Source organism: Anabrus simplex, chromosome 6 (assembly GCF_040414725.1).
Source record: "Anabrus simplex isolate iqAnaSimp1 chromosome 6, ASM4041472v1, whole genome shotgun sequence".
Taxonomy (NCBI): domain Eukaryota; kingdom Metazoa; phylum Arthropoda; class Insecta; order Orthoptera; family Tettigoniidae; genus Anabrus; species Anabrus simplex.
The window spans coordinates 64,106,733-64,122,707 of NC_090270.1; the positions used below are offsets into that span (position 1 = coordinate 64,106,733).

Here is a 15,975-nt window from a genome sequence, read left to right on the forward strand (position 1 = left end):
CATTGTGTGTTAGTTGCTGAGATGCACCTTGTAATGATACGCATTGCATGGTTCAGCTGGGTGTCTACTAGTCCAGTGTGAGCACTGTTAAGCCAGGTTGAGCAGCAATATTCAGCGATGGAATAAGAAAGTGCAAGAGCAGCGAATCTCAGGATTTGAGCATTAGCGCCCCAGGATGTACCCACCAGCTTTTGAAGGATGTTATTCCTGGTCTTTATCTTGGCTGACACATTACAAAGGTGATTCTAGTTGGCCAAGGACCTGTTCGGGGTGACTCCCAGGTATTTTGGGTTACTGCAATACAGTAGATTCTCTCCTCTGAATGGTATGGTTGGTTTGTACCCAGCACTCCTATTCCGCAAGTGGAGCGTAGACACAACAGTTTTCTAAGGGTTTGGTATAAGGTTGTTCTGACGAAAGTAACTCTCTAGAATCTTTAAGTGTGATGTAAGTATCGACTCTGACTCATCAAAGCGTTGGTGTTGGACGACCAATGCGATGTCATCTGCGTAGATGAATTTTGTGGTTGGTTGGTTGCTGGGAGTTCATATGTGCACATATTGAATAGTAGAGGGGCAAATACAGAGCCCTGAGGGAGTCCACGCTACGCCTACATCACGGGGTCGACTGGTGGAAATTACCACGAACGGAAATGATACAGATTTCAGATGTATGATTGTGGTGTGCAACTCTGCTTGGACAACTGCTTCGAGACCTAACTGAATTACTAAGGTAATGTGAAAACTGCATTCGTTTGACGTACAGAATAATAACTTACATGTTTTGAAGTAGGCTTCCTCAAAATGTGAAAGAATAATAATAATAATAATAATAATAATAATAATAATAATAATAATAATCCTATGGCCTCAGCTACCGTGTGCAGACATTTCAATTTGACGCCATCTGGCTGTCTGCTCGTCAATTTCGACGTTCCGTTTTACTCTAGGCCCACTAGTTGGGAGACAGAGTAAAGCGGATCTCTCTTGGGCGTCTGTGGCTGAGATTTTAATGAATTTTGTCGGGTAAACACCAAATGTGTGTCACCAGAGATCTTTTACATGCCGACATCGTACGACATGGAGTGTCGAATGGACTTTTTTCCGCCCTTCAAAAATCCGACTACCTCTGCCGGGTTTGAACCCGCTATCTTGCGATCCGGAGGCCGACACTCTACCACTGATCCAAAAAAGCAGCTTGTGAAAGAAGAAAAACTGCTTGATAGGTTGAATGTTATGATACTTTATCTTGACAGCTTCATTTTGAAGTGATGGGTATTGAAATCTCCTCCGTACTGGGCAGCAGCAGCCATTCAAACCTGCTTCGTCAGCGAGGGGCCAACAAGATATTCCTGGTGGGTCAGAGCACAGTGAAGTCGTGCATTTTTGATAGTAAAACGCATTTAGTTATTTTTTACGGTCGGCTTTTTACGTCACACCAACACAGGTAGGTATTATGGCGAAGTGGAGCAGGAAAGGACTAGCAGTGGGAAGAAAGTGGCCTTAGCCTTAATTAAGGTACAGCCCAAGCATTTGCCTGGTGCGAAAATGGGAAACTACGGAAAACCATCGTCAGGGCTGCCCACAGTGGGGCTTGAACCCACTATATCCCGAATGCAAGCTCACAGCTGCGCGCCCCTAACCACACGGCCAACTCGCTCGCTGTAACATCCATTGTCCAGATACCCGTAAGAAACGTATGTCCAAGGTATGATGCTATCGTCGACAGCATTGAAGGTGTTCTTTCCGATGTTTCTAATGTTCAAACTAGGCTAAAACTTTATCTTAATCAACATTACCACTGATATATTTCCTGTTAGAGCCCTTTCCCATTCAACCGTTATCGAAAACTTAAAGTGAAATATCACTCTGCTCCTTAGTTTTATCCCGCATATGGTCTATGCAACAATTCTACCACCTGTATTTTGCGGGTACGTAGACTTCGTCTCTGCAGGTGATGACTGGAGGTCTCATGGTAAAAATCTTACTGCCCCTAAATATTATCCCGCATATGGTCTATACAACAATTCTATCACGCTCGTTTTGTAGGAACGTCGACTTTGCTCCTACAGACGATGACTAGGGCTCAGTTGGTAAAAGCCTTACTGCCCCTTAATATTATCCCGTATATGGTCTATGCAACCATTCTAACAGGCTCGTTTTGTGGGAACGTCCACTTTGCCCCTGCAGGCTATGACTATGACTGGAGGTGTCGTTGTAAAAATCTTACTGCCCCTTAATATTATCCCGCATCTCGGCTATGCAACCATTCTAACACGCTCGCTCTGTAGGAACGTTGACTTTGTCCCTGCAGGTGATGACACAGATGGTAAAAATCTTACTGCCCCTTAATATTATCCCGCATAAAGTCGAGACAACCATTCTAACAAATCATGGTCGTTTTAAATCCGATCTCCATAAAATGAACATAATGGATTCACCACTCTGCAGCTGCCCGGAAAAATCTCCACAGACTGCCCGACACCCGTCGACTGAATGCACCACGTACTCGAGAGAACGACCAGCTGTGCGACAATCAACTCCCCTGCCAACGATTGTGAAATACCACTGGAACACTTTCGAAGTAACAGAATTCCTCAAGAAAATCTTCCATTCACTTCAATAATTTATCCATATGTTGTTATCATAACTGTAAATATCCCGTGTTATACATGTTATATTAGCTAAATTAAAAAAAAAACATTCTAACACGCTCCTTTTGCGGGAACGTAGACTCTGACGGTGCGGGAGACGAATGGAGGTCTCGTGGTAAAAGAAAACTAACTCCCACTTTATGCTATTCGTATTATCGCCTTTGTGGTCTAAGCGATCATTCTAGCAAGCTCGTTTTGCCGGAATGCAGGCTCTGCCCCTGTGGTCGATGACTGGAGGTTTCACGGCTATGATCACGATATCAACAGTCACGTTCAAAACTAAAAGCTTGCTTTTGATTCTTATCCTTGGAGAAAAGTCCGTTGCCATGTCAACGGCTATTCCTCATCCACGTTTGGAATTGTTCTCTTTTCTCAAAATTCCCCTGTGGATGCGACAGTAGAATATATATCCATAGTTAGAGGTATAAATTTTCGCATTAACGATCAACGCGACAACAAATATTTTGAAGTGATTTTGAGATATCTTAAAAAATCATATGATTCTGATTAAGAAAACGGTGATTTTAATTTGGCGAATTACAACGAATTGAAGCGATAAGGCCAGTTTAAAGCGAAATGTACTTATTTTGCGATAACTGCCAAATTGCAGCAAAATTCATGGAAAATAACGAGATTGAAATTGTATTCCAAAATTCCGTGTGTGAAAGGGAACAGAAGGCAAAATAAGGATTTCTCGATTCGACAGAAGTGCCTATTCGTGTTAATGTTCTAGGAGATCCCTCAATGGTATGGCGATATAGTGTTTCCCTCTGACTTGCTTCACGTCTTTTTCTTTTTTTTTTGCTACATAGCCCACTTAAGAGATAGCGTGATAGCAAGTAGCCTATATGTTAACCGAAGATATCAACTATGGTCATATAGAGTGAAAGGGCAAGTGCTAATCAATATTGTTTCTCTTTATATACCTTTCGCATACATAATCACAAACCACACAAATAAGAGTTTCTATGAATAATTTTAGAAAAGTATTACAGCCAAATTCACGAAATACCGCGAAAAATTGCTTCCATTTCGCGAAATCTTACATATATTAATGCAAAAAAAAATCATGCCTCTATCCTTCGTAATAGGCGATAATATGGGTGACTCTTATAGGATTTCAACTTGGAAACGTATAACAAGGGTCATCTGCTCCGGCAATTTGTGGTGGCGCTGGTAATTACTGTTCTAAGAGGAAGTACAACTGGGCAACCATCATCTCTTAACACTGGTCAGAAGAAGAATGGAATAGATCTAATTCTTTGAAGATAAAATATATCGACAAAAGAAGGGAAAGGACCATGAAAGGTGTGTGAATCAGGCAGCCTAGGCCTCACGAACCTAATACCGTTGGAATAGGAAGAGAAAAAAGTCCTGCACCTTAATATTATCCCCGCATTTCGTCTAAGCAACCGTTCTAACACACGCGTTGTGCGGGTACGTATACTCTGCCCTTGCCTGGAATACCGGAATATTGCGGACGATGACTGGAGGCATCATGGCTATGATCATGATATCGACAGTCACGTAAAACTTCTAGCTTGTTTTTGATTCTTATCCTCGGTTTTGGAGGTTGGATAGAAAAGACGAAAGTGGGAGCCTGGCACAAGAGAGTGTAAGCAATATCAGACTGAGCTATGGTCCCCGTCGTCATCAAAGAAATACTAACACTTAACGATGATTGAAAGGACTCATTTTGCAAATTCAAATTTTGTCGCAACTCCCCGCCCGTTTTAGGGAATCCCATGGAAATTTTCGGTCACCGAGTAGTCCTGTTCCCGGTGCTACCTGAATGCGAACTTACACCCTCTTAGGCCTTCCAATCTTTGACGTATATGTCTGGACTGATTGATGTATATAAGTTGTCTACACCGTAACAAGTATCTCATTTTTATTGCACCTCACTTTAAGCGTACAGAACCACTGATGGGATCGTGAAAGCCTTTAACTTACAAAACGCTCTCTATAGCAGAAGACAGAATCTCTTAACTTTTTGTTGCTAACCAAATCTTCAGTTTGAAATGACTTAAATCCATTCTAGACTATTGTAATTCGTTCCCAGTTTGCAACATACACTATAAACTCCATTCTCTGTTCCGTATTGACTTTAACATAAAATGACTTCATTTCTTATGGAATTTGACACTTTTAGTTTCCAACTTTTCAATACTTTGTCAGTGTTCACGTTAAATAGCTATATAAAACAGTCCCAATTAGGCCATCTTCAGCTGAAAATTACAATATACAAAAATATTTACAATTCTTGCCATTCAATGTGGCCCGTTAAAGAACACTGCAAACAGTTAAAAATATAAAATTAATTACGAATATGTATGTGAGTACTAAAGGTCTTCAAACTAATTATCGGTTGACTATATTTGTGGAGACGACGCACGTTTGATGTTGATATTAAGTTGAAGGTCTAATTGATGATGGATGAAATTCATTTTGCAATATTGTTCATTGATTCTTGAAGAGTCATTAATAGACATCGGATTTTTAATCTATAATAGGTTAGAATGCAAATAAATTTAGTTAGTAAGGAGGGTCGTGCAACCCGTTATTCCATAATGTAGAGGGAGCAACATAAATTCTAGGAGTTCTATAGGCCGTACCCCTAATGTCTATGCAAAGCTTATAGCATAACCGTTGTACAGGGTAGTGTATACTTATTACTCCCGTCGGTAAATTTACATTCTAACTTTTCAGTATCTAAAAACCTTGACTCTAAATCATTAAGGAACTTTCAAAGTCTATAATGTAGACATATTATGAACCGTCCTCAAAAAGCTATTAGACAAATCTGTATATTAATTTTGCTTTCTTATTATTTTCAGACTAATCATGGATTTTTCTGCACCGCTGGTGATCCTCACGCTTCTGTGTGCTTCATACACCTGTCAAGGATTACGTCAGTACCTCAACTACTCCGGAGATATCATGCTGGGGGCTCTGTTTCCAGTTCACCGCAAAGGTTCAGGGGGCGTTGACTGTGGCCGTATCCAGGTATGAGATAAACATTTGTATGAGTGAAGTGAAACACTGTACTATTGCTTTAACGGACAGCTATATTGTCTAAACCATTTAAAATAAAATAAATTTTAGAATTAAAATTTTAATTCAAGAATTTATAGAAAGAAACAGGGAGACAATATAATAAATATTGAAACTGAAATAAAACTTCAAAGTAGAACACATCTTTTCCTGGCGTTGAGCCAGTTTATGGGGAAGATTAGTGTCCGTTTTTCGACCAGATGCCCTTCCTGACACCAAACCTATATGAAAGGATGTATTCGTCATTGCGTGTTTCTGTGGTGGTTGATAGTGTGGCGGATTGTGTGTATATGAAGAAGTGCGATTGTGGCAAACATAAACATCCAGTCCCCAAGCTAGAGGAATTCACCAGATGCGACTATAATCGCCGAACCGGCTGGGAATCGTACGCCGGATCCTCTGAACTGTAGGCTGTCAGCAAACGATAGTAAAAAATGTAAATACCATTGTCAGGTCTAATTCTCTGAATTTAACAATGCAAATTTTACTTATTATTATTCACGGCCCCATCTGGGTTCCAGCCTTAAAGATGTTCTTTTCGAGGTTTCTAATGTTCACACTAGGCGAAGCCTTTATATTAATCAACATTACCACCGATACGTTTCCAGTCCTAACCCTTCCCCATTCCACCGTCATCAAAAATCTACAAGTAATAATTGTGCTTAAAGTATGAAAGCTTTCACGGCCGATGTCAAACAGTCGCCAGCCGGATACAGGAGAGAGTACCCAGACGACGCCACAGAAGATGACTACCGCAGTAATAGTCGAAACGTCTGAAAGGAATGAGAGGAGTAGTCCACGGCAGAATAACCCGGAATATTTTTATTATAATTATTGTGGTCCTTAATAATATCCCGGATATGGTGTAGGCAACCATTCTAACACGCTTGTTCTGCGGGGACGTCCGGTCTCCTTCCGGCTTTTTTTTCTTTTTTCTTTCTTTTTTTTTTTTCTTCTTTTTTTTACGTTGCTCTCTCCGAATCAGAATGTTATAAGGCCAACCAGGGGTCTGCCAGGAAGGGAGGTTTATTGCTTCCTTGCCAACTTATCCCATATAGTCGAGGTTTGGGCAGGCATTTCCTTCTTAACTGATCTACAGCAGATATGTTCTTCCCGCTAACACTTCGGTTGCTAATTGCAATAGTTTCCTACTGGGCGATGATGTCGTCACATACCTATGCCGGAAAGATATTTCAGAAAATAGAATTATAATCAGCCAATAACATCTGGTACAGGGCAAAGAATTCTTTTAAGTGCTGAAAGGTGAGTAGTTTGAATAATCCTGGGTAGCCATTCCAGGAAATTTTGGCCTATCTATCTTACAACTTCCTTGACAAGAATATTCCAGTCCTTTCTCTGTTCTGACTTTGTTGACCAATGAAAATCCACACCCTGTTTCCAGTCATTCGACCGGATCAGGGATGGAATGAATGAAGCCCCCATCTAGAGGCGAGGATGGGCATTGTGCCGGCTGCCGAAGCCTGTCGCACTCCTCTGGGGCAATGATTAATGAATGAAAGATGAAATGAAATGATATAGGAGAGTGTTGCTGGAATGAAATATGACAGGGAAAACCGGAGTACCCGGAGAAAAACCTGTCCCACCTCCGCTTTGTCCAGCACAAATATCACATGGAGTGACCGGGATGGGAACCACGGAACCCAGCGGTGAGAGGCTAGCGCACTGCCGCCTGAGCCACGGAGGCTGTTTTGTTGACCAATATTTTCCGAATATCTCCTTCAACTCGTCTGGCCACTTTAGCTTCTTACTTTTCTTCGCTTGAACTGTAGGTCCCAGTCGGTGAGTCTGTGTGCCCATTTCTTAGAGTCCGTTTTCACTATGTGTCCAGCCCCCTCCATTTAAGATAACCTGCTGCAATCACCACGTTCTGAGTACCCTCCCTTTTCTCACTTTCGTGTTTCTTATTCTGTCCTTCAAAGCGATGCCTAGGATTTTCCTCTTGATTTTTCATTGGCAAGTCTTCAGTGCGTCTCTATCTGTTTGGGTTTGGACCATATCTGTGAGCCGTACACAAGAACTGGCAGGATGCAAATATTCATTACTTCTCTTTTCAATTTCAGGTTGTACAGTAATTCATATCTGCCAGTTTTAACTCAAGGCTGCAGAACTTAGACTCTCCTGCTGCTATTTTTTTTTTTTTTTGCTAGTTGCTTTACGTCGCACCGACTCAGATAGGTCTTATGGCGACGATGGGACAGGATAGGGCTAGGAGCGGGAAGGAATCGGCCGTGGCCTTAATTAAGGTACAGCCCCAGCATTTGCCTGGTGTGAAAATGGGAAACCACGGAAAACCATTTTCAGGGCTGCCGATAGTGGGGTTCGAACCTACTATCTCCCGAATACTGGATACTGGCCGCAATTAAGCGACTGCAGCTATCGAGCTCGGTCCTGCTGCTATTGGGCGTGTTGTTGAATGACACGATCTGACCAAGCTAGTTGTACTCTTTAAAAGTATTCCAGGCAGTCACCGTTGATGCTTATAATAAATCAGTCATTCAATCAATCAATCAATCAATCAATCAATCAATCAATCAATCAATCACTACTGATCTGCATTTAGGTAAGTCGCCCAGGTGGCATATTCCCTATCTGTTTTTTCCTAGCCTTTTCTTAAATGATTGCAAAGAATTTTGAAATTTATTGAACATCTCCTTTGGTAAGTTATTCCAATCTCTAAGTCCCCTTCCTACAAACTAATATTTTCCATAATTTTCCTACTTTTAAAAACACCACTTAAACTTATTCCTCTACTGATGTCATTTCACGCCATCTCTCCTCTGACAGCTCGGAATATACCACTTAAGTCGAGCAGCTCGTCTCCTTTCTCCCAAGTCTTCCCAGCCCAAACTTTGCAACATTTTTGTAACGCTACTCTTTTGTCGGAAATCACCCAGAATAGATCGAGCTGCTTTTCTTTGGATTTTTTCCAGTTCTTTAATCAAGTAATCGTGGTGAGGGTCCCATACTCTATTTACGGTCTTATATGCCCTTTCTTTTACATCCTTACTACAACCCCTAAATACCCTCATAACAATGTGCAGAGATCTGTACCCTTTATTTACAATCATATTTATGTGATTACCCCAATGAAGATCTTTCCTTATATTAACACCTAGGTACTTACAATGATCCCCAAAAGGATCTTTCACCCCATCAATGCAGTAATTAATTACTTCTTCTTCCCAGCTGTTTGCCATGACTTATGTCCTTCTTGGGTTCAGTTGAAGGCCTACCTTTCTACTATATTCGTCGCCTTCCTCTATCAGTGCAGCTAACTCGTTGGCGGATTTAGCGAAGTGGACAATTTCGTCAGCAAACCGCAGATTATGCAATCTCTTTATGCTGATTACATTGCTGCCTTTAATCTTCCAAAATAATTCCTCTAGGTGTCTGATGAAGAGTTTAAGAGGCATTGGATATCCTTATCTAACTCCACTGGATAATTTCTCATCTGTGTCGTATCTCACCTTTACTGTAATATTAGCGTTTGGAAAGAATTAGTACGTACTTTGCTTCAACTACTTTTCTTTTCAGTGATGTTAGTAGTGGCGTGTGCTCTACCGAGTCAAATGCTTTTGCATAGTCGATAGAAGCTATGCATACTTCCTGCCTGTATTCAAGTGCCTTGTGAATCAAGTAAGACACCGTTTGCAAAAAGCGGCCCGTTGTAGAGTAACCTGCTTGAAATCCTGCTTGGTCTTCTGGTTGATTTTCTTCTAAAGTACGGTTGATTTTGTTAGGGCCGCACAACTGTGAGCTTGCATTCGGCAGATAGTGGATTCGAATCCCACTGTTGGCAGCCTTGAAGATGTCTTTCAGTGGTTTCCCATTTTCACACCAGGAAAATGCTGGGGCTGTACCTTAATTAAGGCCACGGCCGCTTCCTTCCCAGACCTTTTCCATGCTTCTGTTACCGAAAATCTTTGTGTCAGTGCGAGGTTAAGCAAGTAGCATAAAAACCGGTTGATCGATCCTTTTAGTGATTATCTATCAGAACAACGTGTAAATCACTGACATCAAGCTGACTGGATGGTAGTTGTTTATGTCGCTCCTCGAATATTTTTATGTAGTAGTATTAATGTACTCAATCAACACTCTTTAAGTCCGGCTCCATGGCTAAATGGTTAGTGTGCTGGCCTTGGGTCAGAGAGGTCCCGGGTTCGATTCCAGGCAGGGTCGGGAATTTTAACCATCATTGGTTAATTGCGCTGGCACGGGGGCTGGGTGTATGTGTCGTCTTCTTCATCATTTCATCCTCATCACAACGCGCAGGTCTCCTACAGGTGTCAAGTCAAAAGACCTGCGCCTGGCGAGCCGAACATGTCCTCGGACACTCCCGGCACTAAAAGCCATACGCCATTTCATTTCATTTTACCACTCGTTATGTAGGATTTCCATCCATACTATCTCGTTGAATACGTCTGCTTTCAGGCTTGCTAAGCCTTCCACACCTAACTTTAGATATTCATTTAGGATTCCATCCTCACGAGGCTATTTCTATGATTTGAGTTCTGTTATTGCTTGTTTTACCTCACTCTTCATTACTGGAGACACTGAGCAAACCTTCAACTTGAGGTCTCGCTAAAAACTCGTTTGCTGCAACATCACTTGAAACTGTTCGTATAAACAGGCTTCGGTGAGGACATGTGAGACGAATGGAGGAAGATAAGTTACTTAGGATACTAATGGACTCTGTTTTAGAGGGTAAGAGAAGTAGAAGAAGACCAATACGACGATGCTTAGACTCAGTTTCTAAAGATTTAAAACTAAGAGGTACAGAACTGAACAAGGCCATAGAACTAGTTAAAAATAGAGAATTGTGACAGCTGCAAGTAAATAAACAGAGTGTTTCATAGAATTTGTCTCTTCCATCCCTATGTGCTCCCTCACATGGCGAATACACTGAGACAGTCCTCATTCTAATTCCTCCAACAAATCCATCCACATCATTAAGCTCGTTTACGTGCCTAACAGAAACTATGTTGTGTGCTATGGCGTTCTTAATGAACAGTCCCACCCCACACCTGCCCTTCCTCTTTTCACGCCTCTTAAGAACATTGATCTCTTCCTCGTTATCTCCTGTTACCCGAACATCATTAACGCGTAACACGTCCAAGCGCATCCTCTTCGCTGACTCAGCCAGTTCTACGTTCTTTCTTCCATAAGCCCCATTAATAATGACAGCTCCTGATCGAATTCTACTTCACTTACCAAGTTGTTTCGAAGGAGTCCATGGCCAATCGAATGGAAGTGAGACTCCATTACTCCCATAGGTCCAAGGCTTGCTTAAAATATTCTGAGCTTGGAAATTTATGTGAAGTAGGACCCAACCCTTACTTACGCATAGTTACATTGAGAATTTTCCCTCTAACGGTTTAGGGACCCTCGGTGGATTGAATATTCCTAGCCGCCTGAATACAAGGAGGGCCACGGCTCAGATTATGTCCGAGATGCCCATTCCTATTCCATAGCAACTGGTATCCCGACACTCAGGACCACTTACTAGTCCATTCAGCCGTTGCCCATGCGTTACGAACTAGGGCGTCACTACAGTAACCCACACCATGAGCCATTAAATAATATAGATAGATAGATAGATAGATAGATAGATAGATAGATAGATAGATAGATAGATAGATAGATAGATAGATAGATAGATAGATAGATAGATTGATTTTACACCAACAGGATAAATCCCTATTACAGATGATATAAGGTGAGAAATACAGTCATATGACAGGTAGAAAAAACTTAACCGCTAAACATAGACAGTATATGGACCCGGACAGATTGGCGCACAACTTGCTCATTTGGAAATCTCATCCACGCTGGCTGAAGGAGGTGAACAAAGACATGGTGCCGGAACTCAGGAGGTAAACAAGAGAAACACCAAAATAATTCTCATGCAGTGCAATGTATATCAGATATTTAAAACAACTTCCAGACTTTAGATATGTCTCCATCCTCCTGGAATCGTTTCCTGGTCTTACAGAATGGTAACGTTGATGCAGCCATGTTTTAACGTACTTGCAGTAGTTGGATCAAACACTGTTAGGGAAGGTCCAACATTTTTAACGAACAACAGTGCGGCATGTATTCTGTGTTCCCCACCCACATCGGTGGAAAGAAGGGATTTTCTGTGCGGGTGAAGATACATTTTTGTTTCTCTAATGAGCTGAAGGATAAACACGTATTTGTCCATTCTGCTTCACAAATATTCTGGAAGTACGTATGACTCGCTTTGTTTCAGGTGGAGGATGGCATACAACCGCTGGAAGCTATGTTGTACACCGTACAACAAATCAATAAGGACCCTCACTTGCTACCAGGCATCAGACTAGGAATGTTGGCCTTCGACTCTTGCGACAATCCCTCATATGGTTTGGAACAATCCTTGGACTTTCTAAAAGGTCTGTGATAATTTTCTTTCCCTCTCTATTTGGGTAACGGTCCTTAGTAAGCTGGATTTATTTCTCCCTTTTTCCTCATCACTTTAATGATGTGAGCAAAGTTGGGAAGTAATTGAGCAAAAGTAACAGAATTCCTTGTAACGGTTATTATTTAGTAACAGAATTCCTTGTAACGGTTATTATTTAGTAACAGAATTCCATGTAACGGTTATTATTTAGTAACAGAATTCCTTGTAACGATTATTATTTAGTAACAGAACTCCTTGTAACGATTAATATTTAGTAACAGAATTCCTTGTAACGGTTATTATTTAGTAACAGAATTCCTTTTAACGATTATTATTTAGTAACAGAATTCTTTGGAACGGTTATTATTTAGTAACAGAATTCCTTGTAACGATTATTATTTAGTAACAGAATTCCTTTTAACGATTATTATTTAGTAACAGAATTCCTTGGAACGGTTATTATTTAGTAACAGAATTCCTTGTAACGGTTATTATTTAGTAACAGAATTCCTTGTAACGATTATTATTTAGTAACAGAACTCCTTGTAACGATTATTATTTAGTAACAGAATTCCTTGTAACGGTTATTATTTAGTAACAGAATTCCTTTTAACGATTATTATTTAGTAACAGAATTCCTTGGAACGGTTATTATTTAGTAACAGAATTCCTTGTAACGGTGATTATTTAGTAACAGAATTCCTTGTAACGATTATTATTTAGTAACAGAATTCCTCGTAGTGATTATTATTTAGTAACAGAATTCCTTGTAACGATTATTGTTTAGTAACATAATTTCTTGTAACAGTTTGTTATTATTTAGTAACAGAATTCATTGTAACGATTATTATTTAGTAATTTCTACTTGTAACCGTGTACTTTCCATAGACTGTTATTTTGACTCCCAGTAGTTATGTTCTTTTATACTTTATTCACAGGTTTCATCGCGCACTTCAACGAGTTTCACGACCAAGACTTCATGTGTAATGACGGCAGTTTACCTGTCTTCCGTGCCCGTGGTTTTGACCAAGTAGTTGCTGTCATTGGCGCTCAGTCCAGCTCCGTTACAATCCAAGTACGTCTCCCTATGTTCACAGGTAGCTCCTTTTTATTAGAATACTGGTGTACAAGAAGATGTTTTAATTATCTGATGTTTCTGTGGTGTCTGTTTTAGTTTGTAAATTTGTGTTAATTTGAACAAGAATTAGGAAGGATAATATCCCAAACAATTTTCCAAATTTTAACGGGAATATATGGAAAACGCCAACGGCCGTAGCCGTGTTGAAACACCGGATCCCGTGAGATGTCCGAAGTTAAGCAACATTGGGCGTGGGCAGGAGTTGGATGGGTTGCCACGCGCTGTTGGTTGGGGGTAATGGAATGGAGGAGCGGAAAGGAACTGGCCACCCTACCGCACGTAAACTCCGGCTCAGGAACACCTCTGCGGAGGTTCGGGCCTGCCTTCGGGCAGAATAACCCTTACCTACCTAAAAAAATATGGAAAACAGTATTTTCTGGGTTCATGGGCTCTTACTACACTGGCTCTAATGCACTAAGCTGTGTGTAGAAAAACTAATTTAACCATTCACCAAATTGCATAAATGTTTTAAATGTGTTTTATTGTCCAAACAATTGATTTTGAGTACCAATTATCAATGTTTGTTTACAATTTGCTTTACGTCGCGCCGACGTGGATAGGTCCTATGGGGACGATGGGACAGGAAAGGGCTAGGAGTTAGAAGGAATCGGCCGTGGTCTCGATTAAGGTACAGCCCCAGCATTTGCCTGGTGTGAAAATAGGAAACAGCGGAAAACCCTCTCCAGGACTGCCGACAGTGGGGTTCGAACCCACTATCTCTGAGTGCTACGTGAGCCAAACCACTCAGCCATTCGTTCGGTATCAATGTTTTTAAAAAAGAACTTCATTTACATCTTTAATTTCCATATTGTTATTCAATTTAAATTTATTTGAATTAAATAATTTAGTTATCTGGTTTCATTTTTAAAATAGCATTTATGTTTTAAGGAAATGCTTGCAAATTTATGGCACTTGCATTTCATATCATCGGCGGCCCGAAGACTGCTTGTTACCTTAACAAGTTGCCTCTATCTCTACCGATCTAGTGCTTCTCTCTTCTAATCTTCTGTGATGCCCAGTGGGTTTAGGTCTTTATCCAGCTCATCCTGCCATCACAGCCTTGCAAGGGGACGACTTTTTGTAGTATATTCCTTTAATTTTCCGAGGCTTCCTGATATGTTTCCTAACAGTTTACAGGGTAGGGTTACAAGCAGTAAATATGTTTTATGCTTTGTATGATTTATATTGTGTACTCTTCTTACATGAGCCTCCGTGGCTTAGGCGGCAGTGCACAGGCCTCTCACAGCTGGGTTCCGTTGTTCAAATCCCCGTCACTCCATGCGAGATCTGTACTGGACAAAGCGGAGGCGGGACAGGATTTTTTTCTCCGGGTACTTCTGTTTTCCCTGCCTTTGGTTATGCCCTTTGACTCGGGGACTAAGTGTTTGTGTTTACTTAATACACACCTATTCATATACACACACCATATGCATCTTCACCAACTACCATAAAAACACGCAATAATGAATACATCACTCCACGTAGGTTTGACGCCAGGAAGGGCATCCATCCATAAATCTAAGGTACGTAGAATAGGAGGTAGGTATCAGGGAAGAGATCAGTTTAGCTTAAGCAAGCGACGGGTGCAGACGTGTTGGGTAGAATGTCCCGGTAGTGCGAGAGAGGGGCGTTGGAGGGGAGTGCAAGAGAGAAGCGAAGAGTATCGAGGAAGATGATTGGTATAGAACAATACAGGGCAGTTATAGGAAGATGGCAGGGGAGAAACAAGAAAGAAGAAGCGAGAAATGGAGGAAGCATGATGGAACTTTGAATGAAAGGGGAGATGATGCTGGCAGTAGAGTTATTTATCACGGGAGAGATAAAAATTAAACTCGTGTCTCCATTCCGAGGTGGTGCAGCTCTTTTTCGGCACACCCCCAATGCATGTACCATTTCACATACCAGCCCCCCTGCCATTCTTAAATTTCTGGCAGTACCGGGAATCGAACCTGGGCCTCCGAGGACGGCAGCTAATAACACTAACCGTTACGCTACGGAGGCGGACACGGGAAAGATGAGCAGTAGCGAAGTGGAGCTGTGACGTCACGCGGAACCCTCACGCTGAAGCTGCCCTGAACGAGGTAGAAGTAGTTCGAATAAGACTCGCTATGCACGCAAAAGCTATGAACTAATAACACACGACAGTAGGATATCTGTGGTCAAAAAGAAACCGTGTGTATTTATTTTATGTGATAAAACATAAAAGGTAGTAATAGTATGCACATTTCAGTATGGTTTGTTAGGCCATTGCAGCTTACACAAATCAAAGCAGGCACGCAAAGGAACGAAACATACACTTTCATTTATTCCGAAAACCCCTGACCTAAATAAACGGTGGCAGCAAGAAATAATCGATACATTATTGAAAACGATTTTTCTCACCTTCGAGGGCTCGGAAAATTTTATGACCATCTTATTCCGACTGCTGTGACGTAAAGGGTGAAATCATTGCTTCTCAGTCTCAATGCTTAGGAGGTGATAAGAAGTTCGAACTGTTCTCCAGAAGATTATGAAACAATAAGTGCAAAGATTTTATCATTTGCTATTGATGAAGTCAATCAAAACTCGGATATTGTATGCCAGGAGGAAGAGTCTAAGGGCAGCGTTGAGCCACAACATCCTATTATTTACCGGAGAATGGGCAAGAGATCGTTGACACCCTTTAAGAGCTTGCAGCGAATTGCTTCATGA

General features: G+C 41.2%; 1 protein-coding gene across 1 annotated transcript in view; it reads left to right on the forward strand.

Moving 5' to 3' along the window:
• Positions 1 to 4,136: 4,136 nt before the first annotated feature.
• Positions 4,137 to 15,975, forward strand: part of LOC136875862 (metabotropic glutamate receptor 3) — a 67,529-nt gene continuing 55,690 nt past the window's right edge. The window contains exons 1-4 of the mRNA XM_068228227.1: positions 4,137 to 4,180; positions 5,491 to 5,659; positions 11,979 to 12,138; positions 13,085 to 13,221. Of these exons, the coding sequence (XP_068084328.1) occupies positions 4,137 to 4,180; positions 5,491 to 5,659; positions 11,979 to 12,138; positions 13,085 to 13,221 (510 nt within the window). The remainder of the gene's footprint in view (positions 4,181 to 5,490; positions 5,660 to 11,978; positions 12,139 to 13,084; positions 13,222 to 15,975) is intronic.